The sequence below is a fragment of the Rhinatrema bivittatum genome, unplaced genomic scaffold (assembly GCF_901001135.1).
Source record: "Rhinatrema bivittatum unplaced genomic scaffold, aRhiBiv1.1, whole genome shotgun sequence".
NCBI classification, from domain to species: Eukaryota; Metazoa; Chordata; class Amphibia; order Gymnophiona; family Rhinatrematidae; genus Rhinatrema; species Rhinatrema bivittatum.
Window position 1 is genome coordinate 54,985 of NW_021821387.1, and position 21,419 is coordinate 76,403.

At 40.9% G+C, this 21,419-nt stretch overlaps 1 protein-coding gene across 1 annotated transcript in view; it reads right to left on the minus strand.

The window, feature by feature from the left end:
• The window catches only part of LOC115082641 (integrin alpha-V-like), a 74,980-nt gene extending 54,234 nt beyond the window's left edge, over window positions 1-20,746 (minus strand). The window contains exons 1-7 of the mRNA XM_029586844.1: window positions 20,693-20,746; window positions 19,995-20,051; window positions 7,034-7,086; window positions 5,795-6,000; window positions 5,233-5,424; window positions 2,816-2,861; window positions 339-446 (exon numbers count right to left, since the gene is read on the minus strand). Coding sequence (XP_029442704.1) covers window positions 339-446; window positions 2,816-2,861; window positions 5,233-5,424; window positions 5,795-6,000; window positions 7,034-7,086; window positions 19,995-20,051; window positions 20,693-20,695 — 665 coding nt within the window. The 5' untranslated portion in view covers window positions 20,696-20,746. The remainder of the gene's footprint in view (window positions 1-338; window positions 447-2,815; window positions 2,862-5,232; window positions 5,425-5,794; window positions 6,001-7,033; window positions 7,087-19,994; window positions 20,052-20,692) is intronic.
• Between the last annotated feature and the right edge of the window lie 673 nt (window positions 20,747-21,419).

Below are 21,419 nucleotides of genomic sequence, written 5' to 3' on the forward strand. Positions count from 1 at the left end.
CCTTAGTGTAGGTATTGTGCCCCCTGAGCTGACCACTCAGTATCACCATTGTACAATGGCTAAGACTCCCTCTCGTCCCACTGCACAGAACCTCAGCTTAGAAACTGAAGCCTGTGCCTTTAGGATCTTTTACTTTATCTGTAAAACCCACTACAACACAATCAAAGTCAAAGTTTTTATTCACCAGAAAATGCTGCTCACCGCCATATTCACTGGTTGAATGGTTTTGCAATAAATGAAAAAAATATGCCTCACTGGGATCATCGCCACCATAACATCTCACTGCTTATTTCAGCCTTATTTACACTGAACTGCATACCAACATACATAATGCTTACCAGGAAACCTTAGCACCAGTATCTGGAAGATCACAAGCCTTATTTTCCGGGTTCAGGACATTTGGAGAAACCTCTAGAACTGCATTTACAGTGATAACTGGTCTAGCCCTAAGAAAACATAACATGAGATAAAATAAGTTTTCTTTTTCCCTGGAACTTTGATCATGACAAAATTGTTATCTTGGCTTAGACAGGTAAGTTTCCATAGCATAAATACATTAATCAATGCCATGCACCAATTCCGCTACAAGCTTGAGCTGCTTTGATTTCTAATAGAAATTTTCAATGCGTAGGGCATGGCTTCAGTTATGATACTTTTGCGATGAGATGATCCAGCTAAAAACTTCAAACTTAGGTCTAGATTTTTCATTCCTCTATAAATATAGCAGGATGAAGAGCCACGGCCAGAAAAGGGGCGGGGGGGGGGGGGGGCGATAGAGTGCACCCGGCCGCATCACAACAGTGCATTTCCGCTCGCCGCAGCACACTAGCACCCCCATAGTGCCCCTGCAAAAGGTGCAGCTATTTCCAGCGCTACTGCCGGTGATAATGTGATAATAATAATCACCTGCAGTGCTACCACCAGGCCCAAAATTTTGTTAACCCTGCCAAAAACCCACCCTAAGCCCTCCCCTTTCCCTCATTTTAATTTTCATGCCACGATGCACTTGTTATCGCGTGTGTTAGCGTGGTATCGCACGTGATAAGGCCCATCACATTTTGAAAAATGACCCTGAGAGTCTCTAACACAGTAAGGGCCTGATCTTCAAAAGGATTTACATGCTTAAAACTGGGTTTTACCTGTGTAAATGCACTTTACCCGTGTAAGTGAGCTTTTGAAAATTGCTGCGACAATATGTTACATTTACGTGCGTGCCTCCTTTTCATGTTCTGCAGAGCACCACGAACAGAGTCCTCAGAATGTTAAAGGAGATCCTCAGATGTGGGGGCTCAGCATTGTTACAGCACAGAACAAGGAGTTAAAGGAATTCCTAGAGCTCTAGGGCTCTACTCCCAGCTCTGGCAAGCCACTTCCTCTTGCTGTGCGCCACTCGACCCAACTGTGACTCGGCATTTCATGCTAATTTTTCTTCCCTTCCCAATTTGGAAGTGGCCAGTGCACTTCAGGAGTGAAAATCTGTGATTGCGTGCTTGACCCTAAAGAGCTACGGCCATAGGCCATACTGGTAACGTCAACTGTGTGGGAAACTTCCATTACAATGACTACAGACAGACTGGAACTGCTGGTGGCAGCAAGGGCTTAAAACTAATTTATGAAAGTTAGCATTTTCAGTTCCCACAGAACAAAACAGAAGCAGAATTTTCAAACTCTCCATGCTGGGAACCTTTAATCTGCGGATGCCGTGCTTTCACATTTAAACTTTGCCACGTGTACAAAGTACGCATGGTCACTTGAATCTATTTTCTGGGCAGGAAGGATTTCGCTAGAAGAGCGCCTGTGAAGAGTTGAAAACTCCATCACCGCACGGACTTTCCCCTCCCTCCCAATGCAGCTACAAGCACAGGTGCAGTGGAAGGACTAACAGACTTTTAGCCGCACTGAGGGACGGCAGTTATCAGAGAGCCGACTGACACGGGTAAAATGCTAGTCGCCTGTGCAAATGGCTGCGGGAAAATTGCCCTCAGTGTGCGACTGGGATCGTCCTCTGGGGATCCTTTGCCAGGTTTGGACTTTCCCGTTCTGAGTTAAGAAACTGGATTTTTAGGGTTCATCGTGGCTAGGAGCCCCAATCCTCCTCTCTGGCTTTGACCATCAGCATGTTGTTATTTAGCTCTCTATTTACCTCCTCTATGATTCTATTAATACACACTGAGATATTAGGAGGCAGTGAAACAACAAGGGTGATTTTATAGCTGTAAGTGCAGAGCTCCAGTCTGCGAGTAAAAAGTACTCGTAGACGTCGGCCCCAGTTTTCAGTGCGGCCTTGCGCCTGTAAATCTGCTTTGAAAGTTAGGGCAGGCAGACGCGCAGAAACGTGCACGAGTCCATTTACACCTGTTCTGGAGGTTTTAACTGCAGAAATCCTTTTGAAAATTTGGCCCAGTGTGTGTACCAAGTTCAAAACTTTCAAAGGTAAAAAACAGTTATCATTTATAGAAGACTGTAGAATTTTAAAAACCCCCCACAAAACCTAAAGTATTTATGGCTTAATAAGCTAATTATTCAGAAATGGGGGAAATCACAGTCAGTGCTGTCCTCACATTTGAGTTTAACTGCTTGTGGTGAGAGTGAAAAGGGAAAATAAATGCTGAAGCAGGGCATGTGTGATAACTATCCTGAAACACTTTCAGATTGATCCATTGTGACGTAGGCCTAAGCCTTTCTTGGGCCACTCTTCAGTAAAATAAAGTGTGAGCCCAAATCCTCCAGTTTTGATATGTGGTGCAATCGCTTGGCCCCAGAGCATGCAATAAAACTTTGAAGACCATTCATATTGGCCTACAAACCTGCGTACCTGTATAAAACAGCTTTGTCAGCACCAAAGACACCCACAATCAAATCTAAGAAAAAAATAAAGAAAACAAGAAGCAATAAACACTCAGACCTTTCAAAATTTTGAAGGACTGTACTTTGACGTCAGATACTCTCATGTCCGTATCCCTTCTAGACACCAAGATGTGTGGAGCAATCCCAAGGTTTTCAACATCGATGACACATGACTAAATACATGCTGCACCTTCGAGCTGAGCTAACTGGATATTGAAATGGGGTTTCAAGCATGGGCAAATTACAAGGTTGATGGTGAAATCAGCATAACTTTCTTGACCCGTATTCAACAAAACAGCAGCCTCTTATTAACCTGAAGCAAAGAAACCCTCAGTGCAGAGAGGAGGAGATGTCTCAGCTAAGGAAGCTCGCCCTCACACGTTTATTCTGCCATGGAAACGGCAGCCGCACCACATTAACTACCTAATGAAATCCAGGTTTTAAGTGTGACCTGCCTGACCTCTGGCATGCTGTTCTACCTTTACCACCCACCAGGGGCACAGGGGATGACTTTGTAATCGCCTACATTGGTGCAAAGTCCAAGAGGACCCTGTGGGCTTTGCACTAATTTTCAAAGTGAAATTACCTACATGCCTTCACTTTGAAAATTATCCCAGGAAAACTACCCATACACACTTCTGCCTGCTGATGTGGGCAGGTACTTTTCTTGCAGAAACTAAAATACATAAATACAAACTCTCCCCCCACCCCCCTCGGAACGCCTCTTCTCATTGCAGGTAAAGTTACTCGTGGAGCGGCACTACACAGCTAAATGTACCCACACGCAGGGAAGACAGTTTTCATAAAGCCCATTTGCGTGGGTGAAGTACTCTTTTAACCATGGAAATGGCTTTTAAAATTATTCTAATTATGTCATTATGGCATAAACTTAGATTACCATAGAATGCTGTTCACTGATACACCTAAGGAAGGTTCTAGATGAGTTTGTTTCACATCATGTTTAGAGATGCCTACATTCTGCAAAATGTTACCAAAACATCAGCTTTAGAAGCAGACAACAAATAATTACTTTAATCAATTCATGCTCCATCATTCAATGCAAAAAAAATCTAGTAGAGGCCAGAAATTGTTAACACTATTTGGCTAATTCCACATCATTTCTTGTTTCTGCTATATCACAGGGGATTGTAAATGGCAAATATAGGAAAATTGGTTCTTACCTGCTAATTTTCGTTCCTGTAGTACCACGGATCAGTCCAGACTCCTGGATTTTGCCTCCCCACCAGCAGATAGAGACATAGACATTTAACTGACTCTGCCCTATACCACAATCTGCCAGTATTTCTCTGTCTCCAGCAGATGGTGGAGGTGCAAAATCCTGCAGTCTGTAGTTAGTCTTTAGTTTAAAAAAAAAAAAAAAAAGGGGGGGATAGTTCTCTGAGGGACTTTAGCTAGCTGTACTATCTCTTTAAAAAAAAGAAAAAGAGAAATTGATTGCCTTTGCTGTGAAGCCTCCCAGGGGGTTGGCAGGTCCTGAGGGGACCATGCCCCTTGGTATTGAGGCTAGTGGAGCCGGGGTCGAAGATCCTGCAGTGCTCCCCCAGTCCACTGAGGTGATACCGGGGAGCCCGGCTCACTCTCCTCCCTCCCTCCCTCCCTCCCCCCCCCCCCCCCTTAATCGTTCCTACGTGCACCTGCCCATGTCCTACTGTAAATAAGTTTCATATACTAAATATCCCAAGTGCACATGCCAACTAACCTTGTATACTGGTTCTTTTTGTAACGCTGCCTGTCTGACTCTCCTCTCCTCTACTTTGTATATCACCCAGTTAACCCCTCCCCTGTTTATTGTAATTTCCTTTCCTTTCCTTTCTCAGTTATTTGTAAACCGACATGATGTGTCCTACGAATGCCGGTATAAAAAAAGTTTTAAATAAATAAATAAATAAATAAATAAGGGATAGGACCCGCGTTTTTCAGAGCTGCCGATCAAAGCTGCCGACAGGTGGTGTAAAAAAAAAAAAAAAAGGAACAGTTTTATGGTGCCCTTTCTTTTTTTGTGCTCGGTTCCTTTATTGCAGCATCTCTATTTTCAGCTGCCGTTTTCGTTTACTGGCTCAGTTTTCTTCGCTCCAATGCCACATGGTATGGCCTGCTGGGCCTGTGGGGATGTGCGCGCGCTTGTCTCGCCAACCCGGGGGGGGAGAGGAGGCACTTCAATTTCAGATGGAGGCAGCGTTTTAAGGCCTCACCGGGACCCTGCGAGGCCCGAGCGTCCGAGGCTCGCTGCAGCAAAACCCAGGAGTCTGGACTGATCTGGATACGTTCAGGGAACCGTTCTTACTTACACAACAAAATATAGTTCTCATTTTCAACCAAAGTGATGATAAGGGTGCAATTATCTAATAAAGTCGTTAAGCATACCTGGATAGCCATTTTGGTCCACATCAGTTGCTCCCTTCAGCGAGTATCCAAAGCTGGGCGGCACAGTTTGGGAAGCCCATTGGCCTTCCAGAACCTGAGAGGGTGCAGAATTGAGACCTGCAGCTCTTCCATTGTAGATGTACACAAGGCCTCGCTTTTCATCACCACCGTAGGGAGCAGCAATGGCAATATCTGGAGACAAAGTGAAAAGCCTTCATTATAGACAACAGATACCTCCTGCTTTTCTGTAATCCTTTTCAATGAAAGGGGTTTGTTTAGGAAACTTTTAAGCAGATGCGCCCTGCTTAAAATACTATCTTAGTCTAAACTCTTTTTTTCCCTAAATTTTTCTTCACTTGATAGTTTAACATTTAAAAAAAAATGTATTCCATTATAAAATGGTTACATGGAAAGGTTACAGCAACAGAGACAAAACTCTTATAGTATTAGCGCCATAAGTTCTTCATTGATATGTTACTCTTTGGCTGTAGTCAAAGATTGATATACTCATCTTGCACCAGATATAATCTTGTACTCAATAATTCAGAAAATAATATCATACCATTGAAGCCATCTTGGTCAAGGTCTCCAAGTGGTGCAATGCAACTGCCGAATCTTGCAAAGATCTGAAACCCGCTCAACCTTATCGCAGCCTGAAATCCACCAGAGCTTTGTTGGAGGTTAATGGAGACCTGACCCACCTCTTGCAGCTTTCCATCAGAGCCACGGTCCATAAAGAGAGGGGCTCCAATGAACAAGTCTGGGAAACTGAGTGGAGAGCACAAGGTTTTCAAATTCACTCAAGAAATGATAGCTTTCTGCCTCATGTTCATTAATCATTGACATTTTTTTGCCAAATCAAAAATGCTTGAGTGTTATTTTAAATGGGTTTAATAAATTCTTGCTAGTTGGGACAGGATTCTCTTTACAGTAACTGGTGAGCAAGGCATCAGGATCCAAAGCAAGGATTTGCAGTACAGTTTTCTAGCCCACCTGCTTTAAATCATGGATGGCCAACCCCAATATGGTAGGGCCACAAAAAAAGTCTGTTTCACAGGATAGCTAACATGCACATTTTAGAAATATGGAGGGCAATAGTGAAAGCCTGTTGAATAGGACTGTTTGATTATTGCCCATCCTCTGCATGAGTAAAAGTACTCATGTATGTCAACAACACTCCTATGTTTACCTATTTTTGCAGGTATTCCTGGGCCAGGATTAAGTCAGAGGATGCAACTATGTATATAGTTTGGGTTATTCAAAGTTAAGTGTGATATTTAAAAAGCACCCACAGAAAACAAAACATGCAAATTTGTATGGGTACTTTTGAGGGGGGCAATCATCAAAATAAAACTTCTTGCCTAGGTGATTTCATTCCCCCTTCCCCCATTATTTGAGTCAGACATCATCAAAGGAAAAAAGAAAAAAAAATCTTTCTGTATGTCTTTAAGAGACCATAACATAGAGGGAGAGATGCAGGTAGCTTCCAATCACTGAACAATTCAGGAAAGAAGTGTACCTGTGTAGCTGATTATCCTGGCAAACCCCTCAAGGAAAGCTACCTGTGCAGTTTGCCAGACTGTATTTGATTGTCTACCTCATGGGATACAAGTGCCCTTCTGCAAACCAGACCCATCTGGGGCCTTCAAGGAGCAGAGCTGGCAAACCCTGCATTATCTTTGGCAGTACAGACAGCAGCCACCGAGCGTGCTGCACTGTACAAAAGACAAAGGAGGAATAAGCAATACAGCGTAATCAGCAAACAGTATGCAAACAGTGAATACTGGTTACTAATACTTACCCATCCCCATTGACGTCAGTGGCCGCCACAGAATATCCAAAATACGCAGCCATCTGGGCAACAGGATTGAAAAGATTTTTTTTTTAATATTTCAATCAAATCTGGCTTAAGTGTTGAACGTACACAATTACAGATTTACAAGTCAGAACATAATGCCTGAGCTCCAATTTACACTTTCTTTCTCATCCTACTGAAGGTTTAAATTAGCACAAACAAGATTAACTCCAACATTAGTGGCCTTTCCCACTTGTCTGATTATAATTTCAATAATGAAATGTTTTGTGACAGCCAGGATCACCAACATGAAGAAAAAAGAAATAAAAAAAAACCGTGAGGTCACTAAAGTACTCAGGCAGAAGGAGAAGGCTTATTAGACAATTCTGCGACGTGCTCTCATCCAATCAGAAGGTAGGACTCGGTGATCAGTAATCTATGCTCAGTTCTGTCCCGTTTCCGGACCCTGGGTCATTGGGAATGGCTGGGCTAGGGAAGGGAAAAGGAGAAGCAGCAGCAGTCACTCCCCACTGAGCTGACTACACAGATGACATTCTGTTTCATGGTCTGTCGATGTGGATCTGGGCAGAGAGAGATACACTCGCAACCTGAGACTAATTAAATCAGAAGCCCAGAGAGGGTATGAAGGCCCCAGAGCATCAGTGCTGTACCTTTCAGCCCACTTTTGAATAATAAACCATTACAGGGTGCTCTAAAACCAAGTGCCTGGATAGCCAGCCCTGCTAGGCACAGCAGTTTGGGTCAGATGGATTTTGTACTTATTTAAAAAAAAAACAAAAAAAACAAGGGCAATTTTCGAGCTTCCCACATTGCTGCAAAGCCCACGGCTACTTTTTAGCTGTGGTCTTTGCCACAATTTTCAAAGAGAAAGTGCACTCGTACTTTTATTTTGAAAACTGCCCCAGAAAAATTACCCGCAGACATTTGCACCTTCTTTATCTGCAGACACTTATTCTGACCAAAAACAACACATGGGGAGGATAACTTCCAAACAACTGTGAGTGGCAACATATATGTGTGTATATGGCCGCACGTAGTTTTACCACATGTATATTATAGAATACGCCTATCTCTGCCCCACACCATACACGCGTACACAGGCTTATGCATGAATACATGCAATGCATTGAGTGTGGGTACTTTTCCTACCTATTTTGTGTGTAATCTTTTTATTGCATTTTTGTTATATCAACACATTCTTGGCAGTATAAAAGTTAAGGAATATCCCCCCCATCCCCACCCAATTTTGTTCCCCATCCCTACCTCCCATCTATCACCACCCTTCATTATACTCTAGATGGTATTATCTATCCAATGCAATCTCTTCACCCATTGGACAGGTCATTTACAATCATGCTGCCAACTTTATAAGGCAATGATTGTAAATATATATTCTAGACCCTTAGAAAAATAAATTTGATTTTAGTCAAGTCATATATATAGTATTTCTTAACTGTGTAATTATGGGTGACTCTAACATAAGCCATTTCTGCAGGATTGCTTTTTTTGCTAATTGAAGTACCTTTCTGCACCATAAACTATATATCTGGTATGAAAAGGCACTCATTGCAGAGTATCAAATAATATGGCTTCTGCCTCTAAAGGTATCCAGATCCCAGTAATTGAGAGGACTAAGTCCATAACCTTTCGCCAAAAGCCTCGAGTCAATGGGTATGACCACACGTGATTATTTTACACGTGAAAGTAAAGTAGGAATTATGTATGTCTTGATTTATTGTGCATAAGTAGGTCAATTTTAAAACATGCACGCATCGAGGAAATTACCAGTTTTACCAGTTAGTCCACCAGTTTGCCCAGTCCCTCTCTAGGTCACATTTAATATCACATGTCAGTTAACAGGGGATAACAATTTTTCTCTACCTCGACGACTGGCTACTATAACATCTTCACGACACGATTCGTTGTCTCAACCAATTAGGACTGATTATCAATTACCAGAAGTCCAACCTACAACCCACTCAAAAGATTCCATTCATAGGGGCCATACTGGACACAAGCAAACACAGGGTCTTCGTGCCGTGTGACAGAAGACTCACCATGCGCCAAGAATACTTACTGGTAAAAGACAAAGGGATCACATTACTGAAACTCTAGCAGAATTACACTGGCTACCGATTGAACACAGAGTACAATACAAAACACTATGCACAATACATAAATTAATTCACGACGAAAAAGCAGAATGGCTGAACAAAGCACTACGTGTACATGTCCTACATAGAAACCTGAGATCTGCTAACAAAAGCCCTTCTAACCATCCCTTCTGTTAAAACAGCAAGACTGACCCAAGTCAGAGAACAGGCATTATCCTTAGCCGGACCTATACTATGGAACACCATGCCCCTAGAGATTAGACTACAGAGAGATTTTAAACTTTTAAAAAAAGAGTTTAAAAACCTGGCTTTTTAAACAAGCATTTTGCAGAGAAAACAGAGAATAGGGGAGTAATGAATACAGGCAGCAGGACACCAGCACACAGCACTTAACTCAATATGTGCGATTTTGTTATTTTATTGCACCATTAACATAAGTGAAATATACACTTCAATAGAGTTATACATGTAAATAATACTGATACATGTAGAAAAGGACAATATTTATAACATTCATCAAATAGTCTTTATTATGAAACTATGTAACTGGACTTTAAAGGCACTTCTTTATAGATAGTATTAATATATACAATCCCCATAATTCTATATGTGCCTTTCTGTAAACTGTTGTGATGGTATATAACTTAACAACAGTATAGAAAAGATATAAAATAAATAAATAAATAATTAAATAAATAAAATAAATAAATAAATAATCAGTGCATGTAAAAATATACGAGTAAATTGGCAAATAAGCACACGTGTCTTTTAAAATAGTAACTTGTGTGCATGAAAGTAAAAATATGCATGCATTTTTTATTTTTATAAAAAACAGAATGCTCAAGCAGATGCTACTTACGTGCGTATATGCAAATTTTTACTTGAGTAAAGTTTTGAAAATTCACCCTATAATTTTGAAAATCTGAAAGGATGCACATAGTTGTCTCCTGTAACCTAATTCTGCCCCAGGGACAGCTCCACTTCATTGTGGGTAAAAGTACACGGGTTGTGGAATCACATGTGTACCTTAACCCGTAAACTGGGAGAGCAATTTTCAGAATACCAATTAATGCAGATAAAATGCTTTTCACCTCCAGAAATCCCTTGGAAAATTGACCACCTAAAGTATGGTCCCTCTCCTTCCTCTGACTTTCAGGTTTTCCAAAATCTCACTCAGAAATGTCCCCAGAATGTCAGAGGTGATGTTTTTTTAAGTTAACTGAGTTTCTGTATATGAATGACACCTTTCATAAGTCTCTAAAGAACAATTTTCAAAATTTGTTACATGAATAAATACTTATCTGTCTAGAAAAGGCTTTCAAAAATTGCCCTTCTTCCCCATCAGAGAGGGTAAAAGTATGCATGCTATTTCCCAAAACACATACATTCACCCATGGGGTTACATCAGGGGAGGTTTCATTGTGAAATCGCCACACATGTTCCAGGACATACTTTGTACTTGTGCTGTATGCATCAGAGCATTTTCAAAGGGAAGTTCTTCCCTAGGGAGTTTCCCTTTGAAAATCAGTTTGCAGTTCTGTGCGCATTTTAGCTGCACCAAAGGACTGAAAATTAACCATTAAATGCTTGAAGCATTTTTGGGTGAGAATTCAGACAGCTCATAAAAGCATTAATCTCATTACTTATCTGCTCTGGCCTCTGTTATTTATCTTGGCTTTAGCTGAGGTCACATATCTACCATATACCCACTGTCCACACCTCACTGTATGCTATATATGCCTTACTACTGGTTAATATTTAATTATGCAAAAATGAGTTTCTGTTAGGGACAGAAATCTACTGGGCACATGATCATGGGATTGTATATACATGGAAGGAGGACGCAGTTCCTACTTATGAAACAGCATTCTTTCAACTCCTGAATGCAGCTCAGCTGCTGCCTTAAACTGAATGGTAATTTTCTTTCGTCATTATTTTAGAAGACAAGAGTGTTTGTCAAAGTTCCTGTCTGCCTTCCAAATTATACACTTGGCTTTTTTTTTAAGTACACAAAAGATTTCACCTAAAACTTCCTATCCACCTATTGGATGGTGGGGGTGAGGGTTTGGAGGGAGGCATTTTTGGGTACCAGGGCTGGGCTTTTCATTGGGGAAGCAAGATTTGTGGGATTGCAATTGTCTTAAATTAGGGTTGGGAGAGGGTGCAGAAGGAGGTGTGTGGCAGGGGCCACTAAATCCCCAGGGAGTTCTGAATGAGGGGATGATGGGGCCTCTTATAGGGCCATCTGATGGCAGCTCCGGGATGGGGGTGCTGCCACTGTTGTCGCGGCAGGAACACAAAACGTTCTGTGGGATTTACTAAACTGTGGTATTCAGGTACCACTGTTCAGTAAATCCCATGGAAAATAGGTTGTGGTAAAATAGCATAAAAATGTGCCATTTTACTATGGCTTAATGAATTACTGGATGATTAAATAAGAAAGTCAGTGTACTTTAACAAAACATGCTTTGTGTAAAGCACTTACATGTAATCAAGGTGTTCCTTTTACTACCTGTTCTTTATTCCTTTATTCCAATATTTACTACCTGTTCTTTATTCCTTTATTCCATATGAGAACAGTGCTTTATTCCAAAGCACTGTTCTCATATGTATCAGAGTTCACAAAACCCACTTCACCAGTTATCCCTGACGACCAAGCTCAATCCAGATGCTCTGAACTTGCACAATTCTTCGAAAACAAAATCCTCAAGCTAATAGCACCTCTGGCTACGTGTAATATAGAACCGCCCCCTCTCTACTCTCCCCCCTTCAGCCAGAAACAAACCTAGAATCCTTCGAACTCACTTCCTCACTCGAAATTGAATCGATTCTCAAAAAAGATGAAACCTTCCACTCATCCGATAGAGGCCATTCCATCTAAATTACTACTCACCATCCCAAGCATCATTGCAAAGCCCTTAGCAGAGATCATCAACCGCTCGCTAACACAAGGACTTGTACCAGACACGCTGAAACTAGCCACTCTCAAACCTCTCCTCAACCCAACCTGAACCCTGCAGACCTGCCAATTTCTGCCCCATCGCTAGCCTACCATTTGTCGCCAAACTTATGGAGAGAATAGTTAACAGTTGTCGGAATTCCTAGAAGACCACAAGATTCTCACAACAGCCCAATTCGGATTCCACAAATCCCTCAGCACGGAATCCCTCTTAATCTCATTGACGGACAGAGTCCTCTCCGGCTTAAAGAAAAAGACCCCCTACCTCCTGGCACTTCTCGATATATCTGCAGCTTTTGACACTGTAAAGCATTCTATCCTCATCAACCGGCTCTCAGACATAGGCATCTCAGGATCAGCCTTTGAATGGTTCCGATCATTCCTTAACAATAGGACATACAAGGTCAGAATAAGCAACAAGGAATCACACCCGGTCAAGTCCACTCTTGGAGTCCCACAAGGATCCTCCCTCTCCCCAACCCTGTTTAACATTTATCTTCTCCCACTATGTCATCTGCTCTCAAGTCTAAAGATCACACACTTCATATACGCAGACGACGTCCAGATCCTGTTGCCTATCACTGAATCTATCTCCAACACCATCAATTTCTGGAAGAATTGTCTACAGTCCATAAATTCCCTCCTCACTAGCCTTAACTTAGTTCTCAATACTGCAAAAACGGAACTTATGCTGATCACCCTGGATGACAACTGTCAGGCTGCCAACAATCTAATCACACCGCTAATGATCTCCCCCACTCACGTAAGAGACCTTGGCATTACTATCGACAACAGGCTGAATCTCAAAAAATTTGTCACAACACTACGAAAGAAGGTTTTCACAAGCTACACATATTGAAAAAGCTAAAACCTCTCCTCCACTTTCAGGACTTTAGAACAGTCCTCCAAACTATTCTATTTTCAAAAATTGACTGTTGCAACTCTCTGCTAATTGGCCTCCCAGCTATCACCACCAAACCATTACAAATGCTGCAGAACTCGGCTGCCAGGATACTAACCAACTCTAGTAGAGGAGAACACATCACACCTATTCTAAAGAACCTACACTGGCTCCCTATTAAATTTAGAACCATATTCAAAGTTCTAACCATAACCCACAAGGCCATTCATTCCCAAACTTCGCTAAATCTAAGTGACCCACTTCGTCCCCACGCATCATCGAGACCAATCAGAACCAGCTACTTAGGCACCTTATATGCACCTCCAGCCAAGTCATCGCTCAAGAAACATGCATTCTCGACCGCCAGCCCCTCTCACTGGAATGCCCTCCCCACAGACCTTCGGCTAGAAACTTGTAGTCGGACGTTCAAAAGAAGCTCAAAACTTGGCTTTTCACAAAAGCCTTCACTTAAAGGTCTCTCCCTCAGGGTCAGATTCACACATTTCATAACCCAATATGCGAGATGTCCCAACGCCGTAACCATTTAATCTTATAAGTTAATCTCATTATTTCCCCGCTAGCTATATGTTATAATGCATTCAAGCTTTCAAGTGGCTGTAAATCCAAGTTTGTTGATTGTTTATGTTATTTATATTTGTATATTTATACTTATATTTATATAATAATTTAATGTTATTTAAGTCGTTCGGCTGCTTTATCTATAAGTTCATACGAAGTTAGCCCTGTTAATCTGTACCCTCTTGTTTGATGTAATTTCCAACTTTGGTTCTATGTAAACCGACGTGATATGTACTAGTACAGGAACATCGGTATATAAAAGCCTTAAATAAATAAATAAATTCCTGATCTCTCTTTTTGATAAACCTGCTACAACCAGAAACATCTGTAATTAATTAATTTGCTTAATTATAAATCATCATTATAGGTCAAATGGCCTTAACAAAACAACCTGAAAGGTACACTGATTCGGGGTGTAGTTAGTGTACGGACAACCTTGGTGGGAAAAAATATTATAACTGTAACACATTGTGGCAAACAGAGCACATGCCACAACAAAATTTTCCCACTTGTATAGATGATCAATGTGTCAGGCAACTCTTCAACTATTTATTCTTTAAATTTTGACCCCTCTTAACTGCAAAATATAGGTCTCTCATCAAATCCTGATAAGGTTTTCAAATGGGCCAATGTTTTGTATAATATGCTTAACCGCTGTCATTCTGATGGAATAAGGTAAAGAACAACCAGAGGTTGTCTCGTACATACAGTTTACCAGGTCATTTTTCTTGTACTTCTGAGCGAGCCGTTTATGCGATAGTATGCCTGTGTGGTTTAGTCTACGTTGGACAGGCCTAAGAGAATGATCAGATATGTATAATTGAACATAAGAGTAGATGTACGTACAGGTAGGAAGAATGCACCGTTGATTTCCCACTGGCAGGCTGAAAAGCATTGAAATTAATGATGTCAAAGTTTTTGTCATCAAGCAGTTGCAGTGTGAATATGGGAGGGATATCTCCCGGTTATTACGGCAATGGGAACAAAGATTCATTTATGAATAGCTTTATGCTGGTTCCTCACGGATTAAACATTGAAGTGGAATGAACAGCATTTATGTAAGAGAGGTATGGTGTTGGAATGTTAGAGGTACCATTGATTAAGGATGTGTTGTGCATGGATATGAATTATATGAATAATGTAATTCGGGAAGTTTATAATGGATGTGTGTGGCATTTTTGTGAGTAGTGTTTGTTGTATATTAAGTGACATCAGGAAGTCTTCTATGGTTGATACCTATACATTGGGGTTGTTGGATAGATTGGCAACAATGTATTTAATATCTAAGGTTTTTGTGAGTAGTACTCATTGGACATTAAGGGACATCAGGGAGTTTTGTATGGTCTACATCTATGTATTAGAGATGTTTTGGATTGTTGGATAGATGGGTTATGATGCATAATATAATTTATGGTGTAGTGATGAGTCCTACAAGGTCCATATTGGAAAGATCGGGGAGTTTTAGGTACTTGGTGGTAAGTGTTACTTTGCAGTATATTGTGATGTTTGGTGCATTTATGAGTAGCCCCTTGGTTACCATCTGGGTATTTTTCTTAGTGTTTTCACGTCATTCATTGGTCATGTGTGATGACGTCTTAAGTGTGATGGTTAGTTTCAAAGTCAAATATGGGGATTCATTCAAGGTGTTTCTAGTCGCGGTGGCCACACTAAGCTTGATACGGGTCATGCTTGGATAGCATCTGTATGCTGTGTAAAACTCTCGAGTGAGAATTCATTCAAGTGTGTAACAATTCTTTTTGTAATCCATTTTTGGGGCTATCCATCTCTGGGTAAGTCTCATCTGTTGAGTATTTTAATATAATGGGTAGGTTAAGGTATGATGAGCAGTTTTGGTCATGTTTTGTGTATGTTTTTTCCAGTTTCAGTTAGGCGTGGTACAAGTAGTAGACATTGTATGAAGATGGTTTATTTGAACTTTATGTGAAGTACCAGAGGAGTGGTGAAAACATATAGGGGTAGATCTTTAAAAAATTCGCGATCGCGTACTTTTGTTCACGCACCAGGCGCGAACAAAAGTACGCTGGATTTTATAAGATACGCGCATAGCCGCGCGTACCTTATAAAATCCGGGGTCGGCGCACGCAAGGGGGTGCACATTTGTGCAACCTGCGCGCGCCGAGCACAGCGCGCGCTGCCTGATCCCTCCGAGGCCGCTCCGATTTTGGAGCGGCCTCAGAGGGAACTTTCCTTCGCCCTCCCTTCCCCTACCTAACCCCCTCCCCCCCCAGCCCTATCTAAACCCCCCCCTACCTTTGTGCGCGCCGGCCGGCAGCCCCGCTCCGTCCTCCGGTCCTGGGGGCTGGTCCGGAGGCCTCGACCACGCCCCTGGGCCGGCGCCACGCCCCTGGGCCCGCCCCTGAAACGCCGCGGCACGCTCCCGAAACGCCGCGTCGTTTCGGGAACACCCCCGGACACGCCCCCGAAACGCCCCTTTTCGAAAGCCCCAGGACTTACGGCGTCCCGGGGCTTTATGCGCGCCAGCGGCCTATGCAAAATAGGCGCGCCGGCGTGCAAGTGCCCTGCGCGTGTAAATCTGGAAGGATTTACGCGCGCAGGCCTTTTAAAATCCGCCCCATATTAGGTTAGTCGTGTTCGTTATCTGTGTATTGTTATTATGAGGTGAATATTATAGGTTATTTATATTTTTCCTATTTCCTTTTCATTTTTTGATAGATATGGCTGGTTCGTCTGTTGAAGCCTTATAGGCGAAACGAGGGTCCCTTGTAGGAAAAAGGGAACTGATGGGTAAAGGAAAACAGACAGTTGGTTATGTGCACTGAAACATGAAGCATGATGAAAACAGAGAGATGAATATAAGGACCACACAAGAATATAGAAAAAGAAAAAGGAACATGAAAAGTGGGTTACGTATATTGGAATGTGAACTGGTTTGGAAATAGGCAGATGAACATATAAGAATGTAAAACAAATTTTAAGAGGACTAAACTGATATTAGTGATATCTAGTTATTCATGTAACTCCTGCTGCATAGTGGTTTATATGGGTGATAGATGGTTATATGATAATGCAACTTGTTCAAATACCTTTGTTTATGTATACGAATATTATGTGTAATTTCATATGCAAGTGATATTTTTGTAGTTTAGTCAGTTTGACTATTTTATGGTATGAGTGGGGAATGAATGTGGTTTCATTTTATGTGATTCAAATAATGGGTTGATTAATAAATGTGATTATGTACAGTAAAAAGTGTATGACTCCCTAATTGCATTTGACTTAATAAAACAACCCCAAAACACTTAATAAAACAACCCCAACCTCCATAACTCCAATAGACCGATAAGATCTGCATACAAAGGAACTCTCCAGGCACCTCCATACAAATCCTTTATCCACAATTCCTTTCAAAAACGAACACTGTCATCCGCCGGACCACAGCTATGGAACACACTACCCCCAATCTACGCCAGGAACAATGTTTTCTGTCCTTTAGAAAGAAACTGAAAACTTGGCTGTTCTCTCAAGCCTTTCCAGTATGAAGCTCTCCCCAACTAGCAATGACTTGCAAAACAATTGTTTATAGTTGCCTGTTGCGCATTTCCTTAAAAAGCGTTTTCTTAATCTAATTCCTTCTACTCTCAATGGTCCTGGATTATTCGCCCTGTTCACTGTAACTTTCATTTTCATAATTTATGGTTTTTCCCCTGGTTGTGATGTAAACCGGTACGATAAGACATGGTCTTGAGCATCGGTATATTAAAAATAAATAAAAATAAATAAATAAATAAATAATAAATAAATGTCATCAGGGACAAATTGAGCCAATCTTGGTTTTTGCCCCATTGCATCTAAACAATCCACACATTCAGTGTTGCAAAATTTAGGACTTGCTTAGCCTATCCCTAGAGACATGGGGTTATACAGAAGCCATATTTTTTAGCTTCTGAGGATTTCATTCCCAGAATCCTCTCGCCTTCTTGATCTTCTCAGTGTTCATGTCCATACATGGAAACTTTAAATGGAATTTTGTCAGAGGTTTAGCACGATCTCAAGAGCCTGCAGCTTTCCAGGATGATAATCAGCCAAACAAAGTCACTGAGGAGTACGGGATAGTAGTACTTCAGAAAAAGGCTGGTGAAACAGGGGTGCTTTTTTTACTTCAGAAAGAAATCTATCCTATGAGCAAGAACATGGCAATTCTTATATAAATGAATTTGCTTTGTGTATACGGGTGTCATTCTTGACCAGTCTCTAAATGATGGAGGCATTTAAGAGTGAGCTTTGACACATGCTGTAATTGTTTTAATCATCTTGCTGTGGTTTATCATTACTTCAGGACCTTTGCCTCTGGTATATACAAAAAGAAACTGTCAAGAAGCAAATTTAATAAGATCTCTGTAGTTAGCATTATGAGCTGGGTTTTTTTTTTTTTTTGCTTCTGTGAGACTCTTGCTAGCTGCAGCAGTGCCTCAATATAAAATTCAAATAAATATTTTTTTTTTTTCACCTTTCTTGGCTCAAAACTCATATGTCTAAAATAGTCTTTGGACTAACGAACCAAATTCAAGATGGCAATGGACCATCATAATTGGCTAGGACCCTATGGCACATCCCCTTTAATAGGCATCACCATACTACTGTACTTTATACTTTGTGAGGTGTACAATGTTTGCAAACCGCTGTTTACATGTTGCCTTTTTGTTTGAAAAGGCATTTTTTATTGAGTTAATAAATGCAGATTTGAGTAGGAAGATCTAAAATGTGTATTAGGATATTTTTTTTTTCCAAAAAGTAGAAAGCTGTAGTAGCTCCTGCCTCTTTTGCTGAACTTTTACAGTGTAATCTCCTGTGCATGACCTTCAACTTTCAGCTTGCTGGAAGCTGAGCCCTTTAACTAACATGCATGTTGAAAAGTTAACACCTGCTCTGAGACAGCTATTATAGAGTGCATGCTGAATAGAAGGTGAAGGAGAGCATAACATAACAACTCTGTCCTGCTAAAACCTATTTTGCACTGGAAAACATGCCAATGAATGATTTCTTTTTTACACCAAATAAATGCAGCACATTTTGTATGAAAGAGAAAGCCTCTATTAGATGAGGTTCATACACTGGCTTGAAGATTTATTGACTATGATTATAATCTAGCTTTCCTTTAATTGGGAAGAGACCTCTAAAAGCAGAATGATGAGCTGCGCAAAAAAAGGGGGTGGGGGTGAAATCTTGCAGCTGGACGCATCGTGACAGTGCATTTTCGCCCACCGCAGTTGCAACCAGGCCACACAGTTTTCCATCCATAGTGCCACAGGAAAAAGGTGTAGTTATTTCCTGTGGTGCTGTGGGCGATAATGTAGCAAACAGTATCACCCATAGTGCTGCCGGGACATAACTCTGCCCAAACCCCACCCCCACACTCGTCCCCTTCCCCTAATTTGCATAATACATCCACGCATGCAATAAAGCCCTAATGCCAGCGATACTGGCACATTGCGGTTTGAAGAATGACCCGGTCAATTACAGCACATCAGTCTCTCATCCCGCAAATGCGTACTGTTCTCTTGATTTCTGAAGCCTAAATGCATGATTCTGCATTAATGTGCAAGTATCTTAACTGTCAAAGAACTCAACTATTTCTCAAGCTTTTATAGATCATTTTTTTTTGTACTGTCTGCTTCCTCAGGGAGTCCACACTTTTGAAGATCAATGTGTTGGCTGCAAAAGACAAATGTTTCTTTCTAACCTCTTCACAATACTGCTCAAAAGCATACTGAACAGTAACATGCTGATCTTTTAGGCCTTCCGTTAATCACCTCTCTATCCTCAGAGTTAGGAACTACCTCTATTGTCTACAATCAGTTTCTAATCCAATCCAGCACCTTGGGAGTTTATCCCAGTCTGCTCGGTTCATCTGTGAATTTCCTATACAGTACAGTAATAAGAATGTTTCAGAAATCCAAGTAAACTATAACTAGCATAGGCCTCTGGTCATCAGTCAAAGAAATTGATTAAATTTATTTTTCACGATCTCACTTTGGGAAAGCCATGATGCCTCAGATCCTGCATCTTGCTGAATTCAAAATACTCCATTATCCTTTCTTTTAGTAGAGTCTCCATTAATTCACCACTAAGGTGAAGGTAACCAGCCTGTAATTTCCTACCTCCTTCCTATTACCACACTCATGAGGACAGACAATATTGGTCCTTCTCCAATGGAACAATTTGAGTATATTTTAGCTGCAGTGGGAGAGCTGATTTATCCATAAAAATCACTTTTTACACACCAAATGTTTTTCCAAATTGCTCACACCATTTCACAATGCTCATTGTTCCTTCAAGAGATAATATGGGCATGCACTAATATACTAAATTAGTCTTCATTTTGCTCTAATTTCACGAAATATGTCATCATACCTGTTCTCCTGTGAAATTATGTAGGGATGCCATATTTTTCCCATCATAAATGGATACCTGCAACAAGAAACATTCCCATTATTTTATTTTTGACTACAGAAATGCCCAGTTATAAATTATAGGATATGAGAGTTCAAATATTTTATAAGTATAGTAAGGGCAGTCCATTTCCTTTCAAGTTTGGAAAAGTGTACTTCATGAAGTATACAATAGTTCCAAAGATGTTCTTTGTATCATGTGACTGCTCAGTATCTATCCCTCTCTCTCTCTCTCTCCTCCCTCTCACTTGATCTACCCCTCCCACACAATGCCAAAATGATCTCAGTGCCCATCCAGCAACCTCTCTTAGTCTCAATCATCCTCCTAAAGCACTTTCCCTTCTCAGCCTTAATTCTGTCCTCCAGCTCATCAGTATAATATGTTGATAGTCCCCACTGTCAAGCTTCAATTCACCATGTGTGTATGTTTTTTGGCATGTATGGGAAGCTCCTTATAGCAAATCAAAAAGAAACAAAACTGGGGCTTTGAGATACTGGCTGTCAGTGTGATCACATGGCAACTGGTTCAAAAGCTGATTGGTGTGGTGAAAGACTATGACATCAGACTCTTTTCATGACAATGTAACAAACAGGAACTAGCTTTAAATATATATGCCTGATCCCACAATTGAGACATGTGAAATGGTTTATATGTCATACCATGCCCAAAGTTCTGGCCGCTCTTGGAACACCAGAGACAAAATCTGAAAGAAAGGAAGATAATGCTATAATTCTCTGAGAGATAAAATATAGTCAGATGGTCAAGCATAGCAATAAGTTCAGGGGTTACCAAGAGAGCATCCAATAAGAAAACTACAGTTACCCTCCAGTGATAAAAAGTCATGGAATAAAAATTGCATCTTCCTACTAACTGTAAAGCCTTGGTTTGTCTCTTTCCAATTATATTTCCCAAGTTAACTGGTTAATATTTTATCACTGAAAAATGAATTAAAAATCAGAGCTGGCATGACTACAGTCTGAATACATCATCATCAGCACCTGAAAGAATATAAAGGGATGTTTATCATCAGACAGACTTTTTCAAATGTAAGATCAGCAGTGACTTGCAACAGAGCCTTCTTTTGCTTTTACCTACCCTCTGGAATAGTTCCCAGAAGAGATGAAATTGACAAAAGAACTACTTCCGTTACGAAAACTATTAAAATTGTGGCTCTTTTTTCAGGCATATGGCCTTCATTGAGATACCGATCATTAGTCATCCTAGTGTATCTTCTTTGGTATCTGCTATAGGTTTGGAAGTTGTCATTAATGGCCGTAGAGCTATGTACTTATGGGGTGGGCATTGTTTTTGGATTATCTATGATTACTTTGCACTGTTTTGTAATGATGTAAAGTACTGTGTTTTGATGACATAGTTTCTTAAGAT